Source organism: Schistocerca americana, chromosome 3 (assembly GCF_021461395.2).
Source record: "Schistocerca americana isolate TAMUIC-IGC-003095 chromosome 3, iqSchAmer2.1, whole genome shotgun sequence".
Lineage (NCBI taxonomy): Eukaryota > Metazoa > Arthropoda > Insecta > Orthoptera > Acrididae > Schistocerca > Schistocerca americana.
Window position 1 is genome coordinate 326634147 of NC_060121.1, and position 20856 is coordinate 326655002.

At 38.1% G+C, this 20856-nt stretch overlaps 2 protein-coding genes across 2 annotated transcripts in view; one reads left to right on the forward strand and one right to left on the reverse strand.

Annotated features, from left to right (window-relative positions):
• Positions 1–4604, forward strand: part of LOC124607284 (betaine--homocysteine S-methyltransferase 1-like) — a 67854-nt gene extending 63250 nt beyond the window's left edge. Inside the window, exon 9 of the mRNA XM_047139565.1 lies at positions 4210–4604. Within this exon, the coding sequence (XP_046995521.1) occupies positions 4210–4381 (172 nt within the window). The 3' untranslated portion in view covers positions 4382–4604. The remainder of the gene's footprint in view (positions 1–4209) is intronic.
• Positions 4605–4829: 225 nt separating this feature from the next.
• LOC124606058 (26S proteasome non-ATPase regulatory subunit 2-like) overlaps positions 4830–20856 on the reverse strand; it is a 206139-nt gene continuing 190112 nt past the window's right edge. The window contains exons 15-17 of the mRNA XM_047138020.1: positions 11039–11244; positions 7630–7748; positions 4830–5018 (exon numbers count right to left, since the gene is read on the reverse strand). Coding sequence (XP_046993976.1) covers positions 4830–5018; positions 7630–7748; positions 11039–11244 — 514 coding nt within the window. The remainder of the gene's footprint in view (positions 5019–7629; positions 7749–11038; positions 11245–20856) is intronic.

Consider the following 20856-nt stretch of genomic DNA (forward strand, 5'->3'; position numbering starts at 1 on the left):
TTGGGTCAGCACTTTGCTGAGATTTCGAGCTCTTCAAATTACCCGCCAGCGTTTCTCCCAAAGAAACGTGCAGCGGAAGTGCGACATCTTGCTTTCTCCTCTCAAAATCACGAAAGCTACAATACTGTTTTCTCCATGCGGGAACTCCGACATGCCCTCTTTTCTTCTCGCTCCTCCGCCCCAGGACCGGATGGTATCCATGTCCAAATGTTGCTGCATTTATCAACCCATAGCCTGCGTTACCTCCTTCGCCTTTATAATCGAATTTGGACCGACAGTACCTTTCCCAGGCGATGGCGGGAAGCTATTGTCGTTCCCATTCCGAAACCTGGAAAGGACAAACATCTCCCCTCTAGCTATCGCCCCATTTCTCTCACGAGTAGTGTCTGTAAGGTTTTGGAGCGTATGGTGAATTACTGTTTAGCTTGGTGGCTGGAATCCCGCAGTCTTTTAACACCAGCCCAATGCGGATTCTGAAAGCATCGTTCTGCTGTTGACCATCTTGTTGCTCTCTCCACTTATATCATGAACAATTTTCTCCGGAAACGCCAAACGGTAGCAATATTTTTTGATCTGGAGAGAGCATACGATACCTGTTGGAGGACAGGCATCCTCCGCACACTGTTCTCTTGGGGCTTTCGAGGCCGGCTGCCCCTTTTTCTTCGCGAATTTATGGCAGAGCGCACATTTAGGGTGCGGGTGAACACTACTCTCTCCCGTACTTTCTCCCAAGAAAACGGGGTACCCCAGGGCTCCGTGCTGAGTGTTGTACTGTTTGCCATTGCCATTAATCCAATTATGGATTGTCTCCTTCCTGATGTCTCGGGCTCCCTCTTTGTGGATGATTTTGCGGTCTACTACAGCTCTCAACGGACCAGCCTTCTTGAAAGACGTCTTCAAGGATGTCTCGATCGCCTCCACTCGTGGAGCATCGAAACCGGCTTCCGTTTCTCACCCAGTAAGACCGTTTGTGTTAATTTTTGGCGACGTAAGGAGTTTCTTCCGCCCTCCTTACATCTAGGTCCTGTCAACCTTCCGTTTCCCGACGTCGCTAAATTCTTGGGTCTTACGTTTGACAGAAAACTGTGCTGGTCCTCCCACGTTTCCTATCTTTCGGCTCGCTGTCTGCGTTCCCTTAACACCCTCCGTGTCCTGAATGGTACCTCCTGGGGAGCGGACCGAGTGGTCCTTCTCCGCCTCTATCGCACCTTAGTGCGCTCGAAATTGGATTATGGAAGCATAGTCTACTCTGCTCGGCCGTCTATTCTTCGGCGTCTCGACTCTATCCACCACCGTGGATTACGTTTAGTGTCTGGAGCTTTTTACACCAGCCCTGTGGAAAGCCTTTATGCTGAGACTGCTGAACCTCCGCTGTCCAATCGGTGGGCAGTCCTTCTGAGTCGTTATGCTAGCCATCTGTCTTCCATGCCTGCTAATCCAGCCCACGACCTTTTTTTCGACGCCTCCTTTGATGTCGGGTATGCAGGCCGCTCCTCCTCCCTACTACCCCCGGGAGTCCGCTTCCGTCAACTGCTCCATTCTCTTTCCTTCCGCTTTCCTAAAACCTTCTTGACAACTTGGGGTACAGCACCGCCTTGGCTCCGTCCCCGGATCGACTTGCTCAGAGACCTATGTCAATTTCCCAAGGATGGTACCCCTACACTTGTTTACCGTCGGGCATTCGCTGCTCTATGTGCACAAATGACGGAAGCCATATTTATTTACACCGACGGCTCGAAAACATCGTTAGGTGTAGGGAGTGCCTATATTGTTGGCGACACCCCAAATCACTTTCGGCTTCCCGACCAGTGTTCGGTTTATACTGCGGAGCTTTACGCTGTTCTCCAGGCTGTCCACTACATCTGCCGCCATCAGCGGATACAGTACGTAATCTGCTCAGATTCTCTCAGCTCTCTCCTAAGTCTCCAAGCTCTTTACCCTGTGCACCCTCTGATCCACCGGATTCAGGACTGTCTGCGCTTGCTCCACCTGGGGGGCGTCTCAGTGGCGTTCCTCTGGCTCCCGGGACACGCTGGTATCTGTGGGAATGAGGTGGCAGATATAGCGGCCAAGGCTGCAGTCTCTCTTCCTCGGCCAGCCATTCAGTCTCTTCCGTTTACCGATCTACGGAGCGGTTTATGTCGCCAAGTTGCTCGTTTATGGCATGCGCATTGGTCAACACTTCCCCATAATAAATTGTGGGAAGTGAAAGCCCTTCCTTGCGCTTGGACCTCTTCCTCCCGAACGCGTCGTTGGGAGGAGGTAATTTTAGCTAGACTCCGGATAGGGCACTGTCTTTTTAGTCATCGACATCTTTTAAGCGGTGCTCCTCCCCCACTCTGTCCCCACTGCTCTCAGCTGTGGACGGTCAGACACCTTTTAATTGAATGCCCCTATTTTAATCCGTTACGCTCCCGTCTACAGCTATCGCCTGATCTATCGTCGATTTTAGCAGATGACACGCGCTCAGCTGACCGCGTTCTACAGTTTATTAGTGACAGTGAAATGCAGTCAGTCATTTGAAGCTTTTTTGGGGACAACAAACCCATTTCTATAGTGGATTTTTAAGCATTCCTTCAGCCTTTAGTTTCTCAAATTTTGTGACTTTGTTCCCATTGCTGCTGATATTAAATTTCATTTTTTTCCCGTTTCCTACGTCACGGGCTGGGTGCTAATGACCATAGAAGTTTTGCGCCCTAAAACCACAAACAAAAATAAAAAAAGTTCCCAACTGAACATGTTCCCACAATTTAGCATTCTTATATCATCACTGATTCAAACACCCAAAAGTTTTCATCCCTATGGCTCCCTGTGGTACGAAGGAAGTGACTCTGATGTCCTATCATCTAGCTGCCTCCTCTTGTTTGTGATCAGCATGTTCCTTTTCTCACTATTCTCTCTGGAGAGCCTCAGTTTTTACCTTGTCAGACAACTTAATTTTCAGTATCCTTATGTAGCACTACATTTCACTTTTCCTTTTGGTTGCCCCACAGTTCATGATTCACTTTCATACAATTCTGTGTTGCAAACAATGTAGGATTCCTCCAATGTAGGATGATGTTTCCATACTATTACACTTCCTTTGTCGAGGAATGCCTTTCTGGCTATCCTAGTCTGTTTATATGTCCTTGCTTGGTTCACCATGTGGTACTTTGCTTTCAAGGCATAATTTCTTCACTTGGTCTACTCTGTGACTCAAATGTTGAAGTTTTTCATTAACTTCATTTCTGCTAATCCTCAATACTTTGATATTTCACTGGTCTCCTATCAATGTATGGTGTGTGCTCATCAGACTATGAACTCCCTCCAAAAAGTCCTGCCATAGTTCTTCCCTTTCACTGAGTCTCACATCAGCAAATCTTACAATTGCACTTTCACCATGAATTCATCCCAAATCCATAACATTTTATTTCAGTCACTGCTTCTTTGACATACAGGTTGAACAGTATGGACAAAAGACTGAATCCTTGTCTCACACACTTCTTAATGCAAATACTTAGTTCTTGGTCTTCATTCTTATTTATACTTTCCGATTATTCCATGTACTGCATGGTAAAATTTTGTGGAGGTGGTACGGGACTTTGTCAGACAGTGACAGTAGACAGTTACTGCCATATGTGGCAACAAAATTTCAGTACTTGTTGGTGGTGCAACACAGTGCCTTACTGGAGTGAACAAATCTGTTCGCTGAACCATAGGGAAGTGCAAACATCCTAATTATAAACTTGGTAAAGACCTATGATGAAATTTGTTAATGCTTGAAATTCACCAAAACTCTTCCTTCCTCTTCTTGAGTTACAGCTGCACATATTAGGTATTTATCTTGAAAGGCTTCACATAATCTCTGAAAGTTGTCTATCATTACAGATGTCAGTGGCAATCCATATTTATTTCACATAAGTAATATACTTGTAATATGTAATAAAGTGGAAAGTAAACCTTGCAAAAAATTGCACACCAGGCACTATCTAGTGTTCCACCAAAACGACTTTCTGAGACGTACTCGTGCTATTATTGTACATTATACTCCAGTAATGTCATTAGTATGTGTATAACCTAACCATAATTTGTGCACATATCACTTCAGAACAGGCAGAGCCTTAAACTATTTATGTGAACTAAATGGTGCAGTTAGATCAAATAATTGTTATTTTCACAATACATAGAAGATCCATTAATCATGACAAATTATTTTCAATACATTTACAGAGCACAGAGGTCTTATTGGGAAAATATAAAACCTGCGTCAGGCCGCCCATACTGCCCATCCATGTCACACCCTGATGACTGGGGCATCACAGCTGGCAATGCAGATCTCAAACAGCACAAAGAAGCCACAACTGAAGATGAAATAAAGAAGCTGGCTTCTTTCAAGAAATAATTAAATTACACAGACAACAATGTTACGTATTGTTGGTTGCTTATTCTGAAGTATTTACTTAAGACTGATCAGTTAGAGTATAACAGTTTGAGGTTTACCATTATATAAAGAAAAGTATGTGATCAACAGCAATGAAATCTGTTACACTGTTCATGTTTCATGAAGGACAATTGTATAGCTCCTGGGTAAAAAAAAATAAAAATCACTTCTCTTAAAATGGAAACAAGCAATAGTGTCTTATTTACTGACCTGTCTTTGAAATCATTCTTCATGGAGACTCATTTGATGAATACATTTACTCAAATACAAAAAAAGAGCTATGAATTAGCCCTTTCTTGAAAACTTTACACAATATCGAAGTATTTCACTAAAATAAGCATTTTAAATGTCCTATTCTACTACAAACATTAAGAATATATGTGTGGCTTTTATACATACTTAATTATTTTCAGTTAGTAAATTCAAAATCTGGATTTTTGCGTAATATAACAAAGCCTTCCATTACTGGTGAAAGCGGTATGTACTCTTCAGATGTCAATTCGGCACGCTCACCTACGCCAAGTAGAACTGGAGTCGTGTGTGTCTGACCTCTGGTGATTGATTTTGGTGTCCCTGCTTTCCCAACAACATCCAAAGCCTAAAAAAATTGTTGAATGTATCTCATTAGATATACTTTTATGAAAAAATAAGTCTTTTTAAAAATATTTGTTAAATACTGTGACAGGAATACATAAAACAGCAGATAGTACATAAGCATACTTCAAAGATCAGAAAATAAAAATAAATATAGAAGAGGCCATTCTGTTAAATGGTGGAAGATTGTGTTTAACACTAGGGATGGGATTATCTCACTAGAGTCTCAAGGGGAATAAAATTATCGAGCAGCTCACAATATTGAACTGTGCTGTATGCAAATGGACTGACTGACTCTGTGGGAACTACTCTCCAAGAATGTAGCTATAACATTTTCTTGCAGACTGACTTTTGTGTGGTCTCAAAAGCAGCTACTAAGAGCACAAAAGTCACCTGTAGTAGCAGCAGCAGTTGTGCATATAGGTATGTGGCTTTAAATTGGCACATTCTTGATTGATGCGCCAGGACATCTGGCTTTTTATGTGGAAATGTTTATTTACAAAAATAAATAACAGAAATAAGACTATTTGGATAATTTTCAGATACAAATGCATTTTGTTTTCCTCTGAATAAGGCTTTATTTACTGCTCCACTGAAGTGGGTTATGACTTATCTTAGTTCAAAACTTTACTTTCAAAATCATAAGTGCTTAGTTGAAAGAAAAATATAAGTCTTTTCCGACTGTCAGATAACAAAATAAAATATATAGTACAGCAGTTTCTTTAGTGACTGCAGAATACAGAGTTGCAATCCGTGTGGGTGTAAATTTTATCTTTAAATGGAAAAGTGGTACTAAGGATATTCCAAAATACTACCTGATTCCTCTATCACACTGTTTGCTGAATTGCACATGTTGAAAATTTGTGGAACATTTTAGAATCCTGCACTAAAGGCAATTAGTGTCACAGACTGTTTACTCCATTACAAAGTTTGTTGTGAACAGTTGCAGTTTGTAAACTGTAACTTTTATAATTACATAATACTAAAATTGATTTGCACTATTCATCAACCAACCTTGGTGTGACAATGAAAGGAGTGACATATTAAGTCATAACAATAACTTTCTCCACCTAATAAGTGATGTACAGAATTCTGTTTTATTGATTTCATACAAATAAAAATCTTAGGCAAACATTCTTTGCAAGTGATTTGTCTCCTAAGCAACTTCCAGAGCAGAAATACTTAGACTCAAACACCTCACGCACATTTTAGACATGGTTAGCATAAAGATGCGGCAGAGGGCGGTAAGTAAGGAAGAAATAATTTAAGGCTTCTACAGAGAAAATGATCTAATGCATACCATACTTACAATGACCCAATCAAAAGGTTTTGTACCTAATGAACATAAAAAAGCCTACCCACTAGAAAAATGCACTTATCAGTCATACCTGCACTAACAACCTACAAAGAGGAGCTACTAGTTGCTTGATGACCTTGAAATTTTTAGGGGCCTTCAAATAGCTAAGCATGCCCACTGTTTTTCAATTTTCAACAGTAATATCTTTTGGGAACAAATTACATCTTCCAGAAAATAAAGTGAAATATGTGAAATATTCTCAGATCCACAATTACTCTTTTGTAGCCATCAGTATAGATTACAAGTATTTAGCTTAGTAAAACTATCCCCTACTTATACCAAATTATACAGCTCAAAAGAAATGACCAAATTTTACTCATGTTTTTGGCATAGCAGGTCTACTAGATTGCATATTTGTTGTAAATTAGATGGCTACACCTCTGTTTAACTCTGTATATTGGCACATTCCACAAAAATCTGAGCCTAATGTTATCCTAAGACATACTGAGTGCCATGGAATAGTCATGTCAGAAGTGTGCTCACATACTAGTATGTGTTGAGAAGCATGGTTTATGAAAAATGCATGAAGTTCTTTAGTGCATGTACTGAGATGTGCTATCTTTTTCCCCTCCCTGTTTAACATAGCAATGTGCTTGGAATTAGCAGCTACTTTGTTTGCCACATAGGAAAGGATAATGTGTCAGATTTGTTCCTTCAATGTCAGGTTCTTGCTTAATATATGCTAACATTAATCAACAAAACACATCCTAACATTACACAAATGAGTAGTGCAAAGGCCACAAGAAGATGAAGTTCTAAAAGTAAAATAATTTTCACAGTGATACATAATCAGCACTACAAACATGAGTGCTCAGGTAACTGGTTTTCAGAAAACATATTTACTCATAAAAGCAGTTCATTAAACCTACTGGTTCATATTTGCTGTTAAAAGTTCAAAAAGAAAACTAAAAAAACTTAGTGCTGGAAAAAATATTCAAAAATTAAGAGCATGTACAGCTAGGTTGTAAAAATAGTTGTTTAATGGGATATATAAAACTGAAGGTTCATTGAAGACTCTATGCTTAATTACAGAAAACCTGAAACAATCTGATTCAGAACTGTGGTATGACAAAGTACCTCCATACTGACTCATTTAATCAAACCTACAATGAACACTATATAAATACAAATTAATGAGAAATTTTTGAAGTTCATATCAAATTACTTACCTATAATATTTTGAAAAGTGCTAAGTAACTGCAAAACTTACATGTCCAAAATCATAAAAATATTTTTGTATCTGTGTATGTGCCCTCACCTGTCCCACTCTAACAAATACATTCACAGGTTCCAAGTTTTCATCCAAAGTAATAAGCCAGCGTGGATGCATAGCAGCTACCAAGCAATACAAAAGGTAATGAGATTTGCCCAGTATAACTGCAACAAAATAAATCTGTTAGTACCAGAACAGAAATACCTGGGTTCTTTAAAATGTGTTTAAAGTTTCAAAATACAGAAAGTATCATAAGTTGACAATACAGTATTGTGATTTTCTGTAATTAACAGAGAGTACAAATCTGAGGCTGATAGAAATGAATTAGATTTGCTAACTGAAACATTTACACGAATTGAAAAAAGGTCCAAAAATTTTATGTAACTAATGTTAAATGTGTAGGAAGAGTCAATAAGCAAAACACTTCCTGTGAATTAATAGTTATTAATGCATACTGGATTTTTTCTTAAGATAGCGATCTACTATCCATTTTATTTACTGTTACATGTAAGAATTAGTTATTACAGGGCCAGAACAATAAGAGAGATTTATGCCAATGTAACATCTAAATTGTTATAATGACAGACAATATCATACTGCACAGTTTCAAAGCATGAGCAGACACATTCTGATTTATTATGGTATTTATTTCGGACAGTACAATTTAATGATGTAGCTGATAGAAGAATCCAAAACTTAACTTTTGAATGTGTGAAACCAATCATGCCTTTCATCCCAGATCATACAGCTGCTAAATGGCATTACTGCCATATTATGTTTAAAAGGTCAAGGAAAAAAAAAACTGAGACACTGAAAAACTATAGTTTATATCAAAAAATGTAATTCTTTCTGTATCCTACTTTGATGTACATACACGATTTGCCAAACCATCTGACAGTTGCAGAATCGGTGATGTTTGCTGATGACACTAGCATTTTTATAAAAGGATACACTGAGGATAATCTACAGAAAAGTGTCTCTAGGACAATAAGTGAGACAGGTAAATGGTTTAGCGATAACGCTTTGATCATAAATAAGGATAAAACAGCATTGATGAATTTCAGTAATATTAAAAGTAAAGCTGGAAGAAGACTAAAAGCTGAGTTAGGGAACTATGTTAATGCACAAGCTCCATACACAAAATTCCTAGGTATATGGGTGGATGAGCACTTGAGATGGGAAAAGCATCTACAAGTTTTGAGAAAAAATTAAGTAAATGCTGCAATGTGCTAAGAAAGCTTCGGGAATGTTGCAACACTGAATCGGGAATGTTGCAACACTGAATCATTGCTATGTGCCTATTATGCTTACATGAACAGTTTGCTTAGATATGGTGTGATCTTCTGGGGAAATTGGGGAAATACAGGTATGGCAAAACAAGCTTTCAAGCTTCAAAAAAAGGGCTATTAGAATAATGAAAGGGGTTCCCTGCAGTGTCATGCAGGGAAATAAAAAGAATTTAAAATAATGACTTCCTAGCTTACACATCTATGAATATGTATGCTTTCTGAAAACTCACCAGGAATTTTCAACATTAAATAATCAGGTTCATAACCATGAAACAAAGAACAGGGATAATTTTCACAGGCACACCCACAAAGGAGCATTCTACCAAAAAGGTGTAAACTACCAGCCCAAAATACTTTTTAGTGCATTACCTTCTACAATAAAGAAAATGAAAGAATTTCATAAATTCAAGGTAGATCTTACAGTTTTTACTAACACACAGTTTTTATAAAATTGAAGAATATCTTAATATGGAAAAGTAACATTATTTATATATACTGATGTAAAATATTTGTATTCATTATCCAAGTTTTTGAAACAAATTAAGTATAAGAAACTACATTGTAATTGACTACATCCATACAATGCATATTGTTAATGGATGAATAGAGAGATTGAATTGAACTAAATTGAAAGACAGTGCATTTCATGTAACAAGGAAGTGTTACCAACTTGACCTCACATTTTAAGGAGGAAAAAGTGCACCTGCACGATATTACCCCCAAAAATTGATTGTGAGCTAAGCATGCAGGTATGATCTTCTGACAGTACAGCTTTTAAACTTTTGCACGCAAAGGTTGTTTATCACTAGGGCCAACTCACTGCAGCCACCTAATGCCCAAGTGCAAAGTATTGTTCAGTGGAGTGACAGCTAGAGCCCTATTCGTGGGATGTTAAAGATTAGGAAAGAGAAGTGGGAGGTGGACACATCTTACCAACATTTTTGAAATATTTGTTTGAGAACACATCATTCTAGGGGTACAATAGTAAGTGATATGAGAGTGCATAATATGTTAATCTCGTGCACATACAGTATATCTTCAATATTATTTTAACAATATTTTTGTATTGATATTCTGCAGCTATATACATGCTTCAAAATCAAAATGAAGAATTATTATTGAATGAAGTTAATGATTTTTTTATTTCAATTGAATTACATAGATCATGTCGAAGAATATCACAACTCCTGCAAATGTTCTTAACTGAACAGTGACAGCATTAAGAAAGAAGGAAAATAATATACAACAGCATAGTTAATAATTAAAAAGAACTATGATATTGCTTTAATGTCACAATAACTAGTTTCATTTATTTAGATTGCTTTTCTGAATCGACAAAAAAACGTTCAAAGTAAAGGGTCTGACACCAGCTACATGTTAGACCCTTGCACTGTGTCACAATGAACAAAGCATGTTACTAATATCAAAACAGTACTTCTCAAACCTCTTACTTACTCCACTATACCATACTTTGTGCTCGGGCAAGAGGCAGCTGCAGTGGGGCAGAGCAAGTGGAAAACAACTGATGTGCTCAAAAGTTTAAAAGCCATGCATAAAATCAGAATTATGGCCCAACTTTTCACAAGGAAGTGATTTCTCCTTATAATATGAGGTAAAGTTGGTGAGGTTCCCTTCTAAGAAATTTCCTATGGGTACACTCCAGCCCTCTCCAGTAACTGTAATTCTCAGAGAGCATAACAAACAACTAAATTCGAGCCATGTATCATGTATCATTATGCATCATTAAGACGTTGACTGCCACATGGCCTTAGGCCTTAGGCCTTAGGCCTCACACTTAAAGCCGTGAGCCTGTCCTGGCCTGCTCTGATAGTGAACCATACATTACTAAGCACTTGCAGTCAACATGTTTATAGCCAAGTTTTCTGCATTATAAGAGTTTTCTTGTTTTCTCATGGTTATCAATCAGTCTTTCCTAGCATAACATTGTTATGGTATGAGGAACTTACTGAACAGTCAAAAAATTTTGTTGTGAAGGAAGGATCGCTATTGCTGAAACTGTGAATGTGTTTTATATTATATTTATATTACTTATCATTTTATAGCCAAATTCAAGAAAGTACTTGTAATTAAAACAGTTGTAACATAAGTTACAGCATTTAATTAAGTTAACGAGTGAAGCTGAAGCTATAAAAGAAGCCACATACTATTTCGAATATCAAGGCATCCAGTAAGGACAATTAAGAGGCCTCCAAGTGCCACACGACTCAGCACTTGTCGATCAGTATGAAATGGTGCCAATGACATGGTACCTTTTCCCATGTGAGTTAAACCCTGTGCAATCCGCACCATAAACAACATTTCAGGATTCTTTCCATGAAACTGTGCTAGATGTCGTAACATAGTGGCCAGCCTAGGTAATACAAACAAGCCATTAGTAAACATGTACTGAAATATGTAGATCAAAAACATTATATACAAAGCATGAAAAGGAGATGTATCTGATGTGGGAAAATGAGATGAGGGTATGGAGTTCAGTGAAAGCAGTTATTTTCTGTTAGTTGCTCTTTTCAGTAATCATGGATGCTTCAGCATCCCTTTCTTGTTATTAAGTACAAGGGCTATCCAGAAGGTAACAGATGTTTTGAAATAAAAAATTAACAGTATGGAAAAACCAAATTTTATTATATACATTTTAAAAGTATAATCTTAAGCTATTTTTTCATAAGCCATTCAAGTTGAGGCACTTACCATACTGTGGCACAAGTTTTTCATTACCATCTCTGTACAAATTTGCCACCTTTGATTGCAACCACTAGTCTATACTGGCATGCAGTAAAGTACCAGTATCTAAGCACTGTGTAGTGAGCTATGTCTTTATTGCTGCAATAGGTGGTAGTCACTTGGCACCAATTCTGGGTTGTGTGGTGGATAATTGAACACATCCCATCCAAAACCCAGTAGGTAACCCAGTACGTCTCAGGTGCATTGGCCTTGTGTGGCTGTAGGTTGTTGTGTAAAAACAAAACTTCTGCACTAAGTTTTCACCAACACTTGGTTTGTATCACTCGCCTTAACTTTGTCAGTGTTAAACAATACCTCTCTGAGTTAATTGTTTTGCCACATTCAAGGAAATCAGTGAGAATCACTCCCTTAGAGTCCCAACCCACAACAGCCTTGACAGCATTAGCAAACACTTTCCCGGTTTATTTGGAGAATTTGAGTGTCCCTATTCCAAAACAACTGCCTTCTTGTTCACAGTTGACATAGTTCACCCATGTCTCAGCTTGTTACAGTACAGTGCCATTTTTCTCTAAATCTTTAAGGAAGGTCAGTGCTGCCATTGGTCTCCGTTTTTTGTGGTCTTCATGTTAGGTTTTTGAGAACCGCCTAGCAGTTTCTCCACCACAATTTAATGTAACAAACTCCATCAAATCTGGGGAGAATGTTGTAAAAGTTTCGCAATCGTGAACAACAATTATCATGAATTTTTTCATTGATTTTCATCACCAGTTTGTCAGCCACAAGGATAGGACTACCACTGTGATCCTAATCATGTACTTTGGTACAGCCATTTTTAAAATCAATGCACCACTGCTTAATCAGCTTTCACTCATTATACCCTTTCCGTACACAGCACAAAGGTTGTGATAAATTTCGATTGGTTTGCAGTTTTTCGGCAACAGAAACTTAATCACAGAATGAACCACAAAGGTTGTGGGATTTTCTATTGCAGCACATAGGAGAAAGCAAAGTAGCTGAAACACAAACCACATGCTACCACCACTGGATGCATACTGAGGGTGGGAACATTATAACATCAAGATGGCAGCTGCAGCTCTAATCACTGCTTCAACAGACCAAAATGTCTGTTACTTCCTGAACAGCCCTCATATTTTGCATATAAGGGCAGATACAATGTCCATGGAGAAATGCAGCAACCACTTGAAAACAACAAAGTACAATGTTTATTCAAAACGATCAAGATACGTTCAAGTGGTTGTATAAAAATGTTTGTATTCAGGTATGATACTATACAATTCAATATTCTGGAAAGTTTGTTTTGTTACAGTGCTATCCAGCAACATTACCGCCAGACCATTGAGAAGGCATTTTGTGTAGTTCATGCTGCAATTACAAGTCAACAGTGATAATTTAATTTTCAACAGGAAGTTCTTGAGTTCTTGGATCCTTAGCAACTGTGATGATGGATTGGTTGTGTATCAATATCCAGTTGCAAGTTTTCTGGAACTGCTGCTGTGTGAATTTTACCTGTGGGGTTACATCAAAGGCACTCTTTTCACACCTCCACTTCCCCACAACATCACTGACTTATGGGGGTGTATCAGGATATCTGCAACTGCCATTGGTGCAGACAATTTAGGATGAGTGGGAGGTTGTACTGAACAATAGACTGGACATGTGCTATTTGACTAATGGTCCACATGCTAAACATTTCTGAACATGGCTTGAAAAACGTCTTGAGCTGCTGTTTCAATAAATCTAGATCCTTTTGAATAACTCTGTATTTTACCTTTATTTCAAGACTGATTGACATGGTGCCATACCCTTCTAAAACACAATTTTTGAAGTGGTTAAAGAACTTACACAACTGGATCCCACAGCCTAAATACATCCTGACTGCAACATTGCATGGACGAGCACACTTACTATTTACATGATACACTACTGGCCATTAAAAGTGCTACACCAAGAAGAAATGCAGATGATAAAAGGGTATTCATTGGACAAGTATATTATACTAGAACTGACATGTGATTACATTTTCACGCAATTTGCGTGCATAGATCCTGTGAAATCAGTACCCAGAACAACCACTTCTGCCCATAACAACAGCCTTGATACACCTGGGCATTGAGTCAAACAGAGATTGGATGACGTGTACAAGTACAGCTGCCCATGCAGCTTCAACACGATACCACAGTTCATCAAGAGTAGTGACTGGCGTATTGTGACAAGTCTGTTGCTTGGCCACCATTGACCAGACGTTTTCAAATGGTGAGAGATCTGGAGAATTTGCTGGCCAGGGCAGCAGTCGAACATTTTCTGTATCCAGAAAGGCCCGTACAGGACCTGCTGCAACATGCGGTCGTGCATTATCCTGCTGAAATGTAGGGTTTCGCAGGGATGGAATGAAGGGTAGAGCCACGGGTCATGACACATCTGAAATGCAACATCCACTGTTCAAAGTGCCGTCAATGCAAACAAGAGGTGACCGAGATGTGTAACCAATGGCACCCCATACCATCACGCCGGGTGATACACCAGTATGGCGATGACGAATAGTCGCTTCCAATGTGTGTTCACCGCGATGTCGCCAAACGTGGACGCGACCATCATGATGCTGTAAACAGAACCTAACCGCAGCCATGGTCTCCGAGCTGATGGTCCTTGCTGCTGCAAACATCATCGAACTGTTCGTGCAGATGGTTGTTGTCTTGCAAACGTCCCCATCTGCTGACTCAGGGATCGAGACGTGGCTGCACGATCCGTTACCACCATGCAGATAAGATGCCTGTCACCTCGACTGCTAGTGATACCAGGCTGTTGGGATCCAGCACAGCGTCCCGTATTACCCTCCTGAACCCAATGATTCCATATTCTGCTAACAGTCATTGGATCTCAACCAAGAGAAGCAATGTCTCGATATGTTAAACTGCAATCGCGATAGGCTACAATCCGACCTTTATCAAAGTCGGAAACGTGGCGGTATGTATTTCTCCTCCTTACATGAGGCATCATAACAACATTTCACCAGACAACGCCGGTCAACTGCTGTTTGTGTATGAGAAATCGGTTGGAAACTTTCCTCATGTCAGCACGTTGTAGGTGTCGCCACCGGCACCAACCTAGTGTGAATTTTCTGAAAAGCTAATCATTTGCATATCACAGTATCTTCCTCCTGTCGGTTAAATTTTGCGTCTGTAGCACGTCACCTTCATGGTGTAGCAATTTTAATGGCCAGTAGTGTATTTATATTTAACATGTTGAATGCCATGAGGCCACTAATGGCCACAGCAGAGCCCCACACCTGACACTATTGTCTGGGCTTGGCTGGCAGTGAAACGTCCATCATTATTTGTGTGGTAGTCAGAGATTAACATATGAATTTCAGTACTACACTGATGATACTGTCATTATATGCGTGCACAAATGAATAAGTGAAATTTCAGTTGAGTTCTCTGGCTGTCAGAAAGCTGTACTGAGCAAAATGTAAATTATAGAAGACCCAAGTAAGGAACATGCATAATGAGAGTTTGTTGTAGGTTATTAAGGTGTACAGTTATGTACTACATTTGGATAAATCAGAGCAATGACTTAAGAGTCAAAATGTGACCACTGCATTTAACACATTAACTGCCATTTGGCTGCCGGCATACACAGCAGATCTTCATGTCTAATGCCATATGCCTGGCCAGGCCTGCCAGTGAAACATCCATCACCCGGAATAGACAAGGCACATCCAGGACCATAAATTCTGGCTTTGTAGTGTGCTTATTTGGTGATCAGGATTTTGGGTGCTGTGCACTAAACTTCTCTCTTTAGCTCCAATTTGTATTGAGAGAATGGAGTAAATATTTATGTAGATCTCTGCAAAAATCAGTAGTCTCATTTTCTGCACAGAAATGTGTGTTAAGAAAAGTAGGATGAAAAGTTCTTAGAAATAGCCCTGCCATTAGTGCTCTTCTTTTAATTCAAGTTCTATCACGTACAACAGAAAGGTTTTGATTTTTGAGGGACTGTCAGGAGGAATCCTCATCAAGAAAAACAAAACTGGTATTCTAAAGATTGGAGTGTCATGGAATGTTACATCCCTTAATCCACAGCTAGGTTAGAAAATTTAAAAAAAGAAATGGATAGGTTAAAGTTGGAATTAGTGAAGTTTAATGGCAGGATGAACAGAACTTCTGGTTTACGTACACGGTTATAAATACAAAATAAAATGGGGTAATGCATGAGCACATCTAATAATGAATAAGAAAATGTGAATGTGGGTAAGCTATTATTAACAATATAGTGAAAACATTATTGTAACTAATCTAGACACACAGCCAACACACACCACAATAACTTATATGTCAACTAGCTCCACAGATGATGAAAAATTGAAAGAATTTATAAGATTGTATGATTACATAAAAGAAGTTATTGAGATAGTCAAATGAAATGAAGATTTAGATGTGGCGAGTAACTGGAATTCAATAGCTGGAAAAGGAAGAGAAGGAAAGTAATAGAAAAAGGGGACAGGAATGAAAGGGGAAGCTTCCTGGTAGAATTTTGCACAGAGCATAATTTAATCATCACTAACACTTTGTTTCAGAATCATATAAGAAAGTTGTTAACATGGACAGGGATGTAGAGACACTGGAAGTTTTCAAATTGATTTATATAATGGTAATACAAATATTTTGAAATCAGGTTTCAAACTGTAAGTCGTTTTCATGGGCAGATGTGGACACTGATCATAATTTATTGATTGTAAATCACAGGTTAATACTGAATAAATTACTAAGGTAGGAAATTTAAGGAAGTGGGACATTGATAAATTGGAGGACCCAGTGGTTGTTGAGAATTTTGCAGAAATCATTAGGCAACAATAGATTGTAATGTAGGAAAAGAATACAACACAAGATGAATGAGTAGCTTTGAAAGATGAGGTGAAAGGAAAGATAGATATCAAAAATGTGAGACTCACAGAAAGTTGAAACTGGCAAAGCAGGATCACCACACTATGAGTTTAACCAATGGAGGTTTTAAAATTCTGACACAAAATATTTGTGAAAAAAATGGCAAAACTAGTAGAAGCTAGCCTTGGGAAAGATCAGTTTGGGTTAAGGAGAAATACAGGTATACATGAGATCATACTGCCCTATGACTTATCTTACGAGATAGATTGAAGAAAGGTAAACCTTAACTTTAGAGAAAACTATTGACTATTTTGGCTGGAATTCACTCTTTGAAATTCTGAAAGCAGCAGAAGAAAAATAAAGGGACTGAAAGGTTATTTACAACTTGGACAGAAACCAGATTGCAGTTGCAAGAGTAGAAAGTGAAGCAGTGGCCGAGAAAGAAGTAGACAGGATTTTAGCCTACCCCTGATACCAATCCTATACTTGTACACAGAGCAAGTAATAAAAGAAACCAAGGAAAAATTTGGACACTGAATTAGAGTTCAGAAAGAAGGAAAAAAAAAACCTTTGAAGTTCGCCAATGACACTGTAATTCAAATCAAAGATGGCAAACAACTTAGAAGAGCAGTTGAATAGAAAGGTTAGTTATAAGATGAAAATCAACAAAAATAAAACAAGGGTGATAGAATATAGTTGAATTAAATCAGGCAATGCTGAGGGAATTAGATTAGCAACCAAGACATAAAAGTTGTAGACAAAATTTTATATTTGAGGCACAAAATAACTGATGGTGGCCAAAAGAGAGAGGATATAAAATGAATACTTGCAACAAGAAGAAAACCACTTCTGAAAAAGAGGAATTTGTTAAGATGTATACAAATTTAAGTGTTATGAAGTCTTTTCTGAAGATGCTTGGCTGAAGTGAAGCCTTGTACTGAAGTGCAACGTGGACAGTAAGCAGGTCAGACAAGAAGAGAATAGAAGCTTTTGAAATGTGGTGCTACGAAAGAATGCCGAACATTGGATGGGTAGATTGCATAATGAAGAGGTACTGAAGCAAATTGGAGGAAAAAATAAAATTATGGTACAATTGACTAAAGAAGGGACTGGTTGACTAGACACTTTCTGAAGCATCAGGGAATAGTCAATTTAGTAAAGGAGTGAAGTAAAGGATGAAAACCAAGTACAATACTCGAATAACTGACTTACTGACCTTTACTGATTTCGACATAAAAAAAGCAGACTAAATACTGAATCATATTTCCCATTAGGAAAGAAGGGTCAAAAGCTCACTCCATTTTTCCCAGGCCTATAACAAGCCAACTCACACTCATTTATTTTTTAAATTCAAATCAACAAAGAAAACTACTACAAAATTACAGCACACCATATAGTAAGGAAAATCATTTCAGTTTATTATGATAATACTGACATGCTCCTATCCAGCACAAATATACCTAAAACTACAAAGAAAGTATCAAACTGCAGCTGTACCATACCATTTTCAGAGTAATACAAATTTTATTCCAACTTTTAATTTTTAAATGTAATTCAGCAAATCATCTATCTTTCTCTACAAAATTAGGTCATAAAGTTTCAATTCATTTGTGCTTTTTTGGTAAAATATTACAACACTATTTTTTTGCTGATCAGCTGCTTTCTGCATTTTTTCCCTACATTTTTAATTTTCTTCACTTCTTGTTCCCATCAAATTATTTTCCGTAATTGTTTCTTTTAAGCACTTGTCTGTATTATCTTACACACACACACACACACACACACACACACACACACACACACACACACACACACACACCAAAAAAAATCAAGATGCTGTTTGTATCTGTTTCATTATGCAATTGTTTGTCGAATATAGCATCAATACATCATACTGTCATACTTGTGCAGTTATTTAATGAACAGTTTACTATTTTTCCAGTAATTTTATTTAAATGTTGATTGCAAGTGCCATTAAAATAGTGATAATTTTAAAATGGTAAAGCACATGTGTTAGCAGACACCACATTTGAAAAGAGAACCAAAAGACATTTCTGGCAAAAAGGTGTAAGTAATAGTGTAAGTAACATTTAATGACAATTTTAATAATGAGCACACTTGTGCAAGAATAGTGGCTTATTATTTGTGAACCAACTATTGCTTATATTTAAGGTAAATGAACTGAGGATGGCCAAATGTTTATGACATTTCTTTATTTAAATATAGTTGTAACATATCAGTTTAGTCCCGCAATGAACAATGGACCTCACCATTGGTGGGGTGGCTTGTGTGCCTCAGTGATACCGATAGCCATACCACTGGTGCAATCACGTGGGAAGGGTGTCTGTTGAGACGCCAGGCAAGCATATTGTTCTTGAAGAGGGGCAGTCGCCATTTCAGTTATCACAGGGCAACAGTCTAGATGATTGGCTGATCTGGCCTTATAACAATCCATGGCCTTGCTGTGCTGGTATTGTGACTGGCTGAAACCCAGGGGAAACTACAGCAGTAACTTTTTTTGATGGCATGCATCTCTACTGTATGTTTAAATGATGATGGCATTCTCCAGGGTAAAATATTCTGGAGGTTAAACAGATTCAGATCTCCAGGTGAGGAGCACTCAGGAGGAAATTGTCATCAGGAAAAACAAAACTTGCATTCTACATATCAGAGCTTGGAAATTTAAATCCCGTAATCAAGCAGGTAGGTTAGAATATTTAAAAAGAGAAATGGATAGGTTGAAGTTAGATATAGTTGGAATGAGTTAAGTTTGATGGCAAGAGAAACAGAACTTCTGGTCAGGTGAATTCAGGGTTGCAAATACAAAATCAAATAGGAGTAATGCAGGAGTAGGTTTAATAATGAACAAGAACATAGGAATGCAGGTTTGCCGCTATGAACAACATAGTGAATGCATTATCGTAGCCAAGATAAACAAAAAGCCCTCATCCACCACAGTAGTATAAGTTTATATGACAACTAGCTTCGAAGACGATGAAGAGATTTAAGAAATCTAAAATGAGGAAATTATTCAGATAGTTAAGGAAGATGAAAATTTAATTGTGATGAGGGACTGGAATTTGACAGTAGGAAAAGGAAGAGAAGGAAACATTGTAGGTGAATATGGACTGGGGGAAAGGAATGGAAGAGGAAGCCTCATGGCTGAATTCCACATGGAGCATAATTCAATCATCACTAACAAATGGTTAAATAATCATGGAAGAAGGCTGTACATGTGAACTCTTTCACCAGAAGGTTTCAGATTGATTATATAATGGTAAGACAGAGATTTTGGAACCAGTTTTTAAATTGTAAGACATTTCCAAGGACAGATTTGATGACCACAATTTATTGGCTGAATACTATAGGACCCCTTCCCGTTTATTTGAAATGTCCTTTTTTGAACAAACATTATTCAACATGATTCTCTGCCATCTACATCAATTACAGATGTTAGAATAGAACACTGGTTATCATTCAGTTAATTTTTATTTTGCATTTCTGTGTAATTTGTTAATTCACAATTATAGCCAATGCATAGACTGTTTAAGTACACAATCACAGCTACAGATTACTACTTGCGCACTGAATTGTCTGCAAGGCATGAAAACATTCGTGCATGGCTTGACCTTATGATTACATTAAGCTGTTCTTTCCAAACAGTCATGCATAGCCAGGTGCCTAAGGTACAAGTAATATCAGGCAAAGTTACAAGCGATTTGCTTGTATAGAATGCTGTTAGGAAGAAAAACTTCACTTGCAGTAACCATTAGGTACCGTTGCACAATTGGAGAAGTTGCCGAATGATAATTACTAAGTGAGCCTTCCGTCAAACACATTCACCATGTCATTTCTCACAGTGAAATGAGCATTAATGTTCTTTCATACATATTTGCAGCATCTTCATTCAAGATGTTCCCCTATATGAGAATCCCATTTCTACATCTACATTGTCACATGAAAGTGCAAGTGCAGCCTTCACAATTTTCATAACAGTAGGACATTTCTTTTCTTCAGAGGTATATGTATTCTCATAAAAGTGACTCCAGTAGACATCCAGTAGGTTCTTGTCACTACGTTGTTTCTCTTCTTCTCACGTCAATAGCTCCTGTTTATTAATTACTGTACGCTCACAGTACTCAACTGGAAGAACTGCAGCTAATTTCACTATGTTTTTGCACAATTCTTCTTTCTCCCTTTTCCCAGGGCACAAGCACTGAAGATACCACAACACAGGTTTATTAAAATAAGACTTTTCCAAAATACATGTACAAGCAGACTCATAGAGCTTTCTAGTTTGCATGTAAATATAGCACCTGTCCTGTGTGCTTAGCTTCTTGAGATATTCACTTTCTCTAAATGTTGAACACTATATT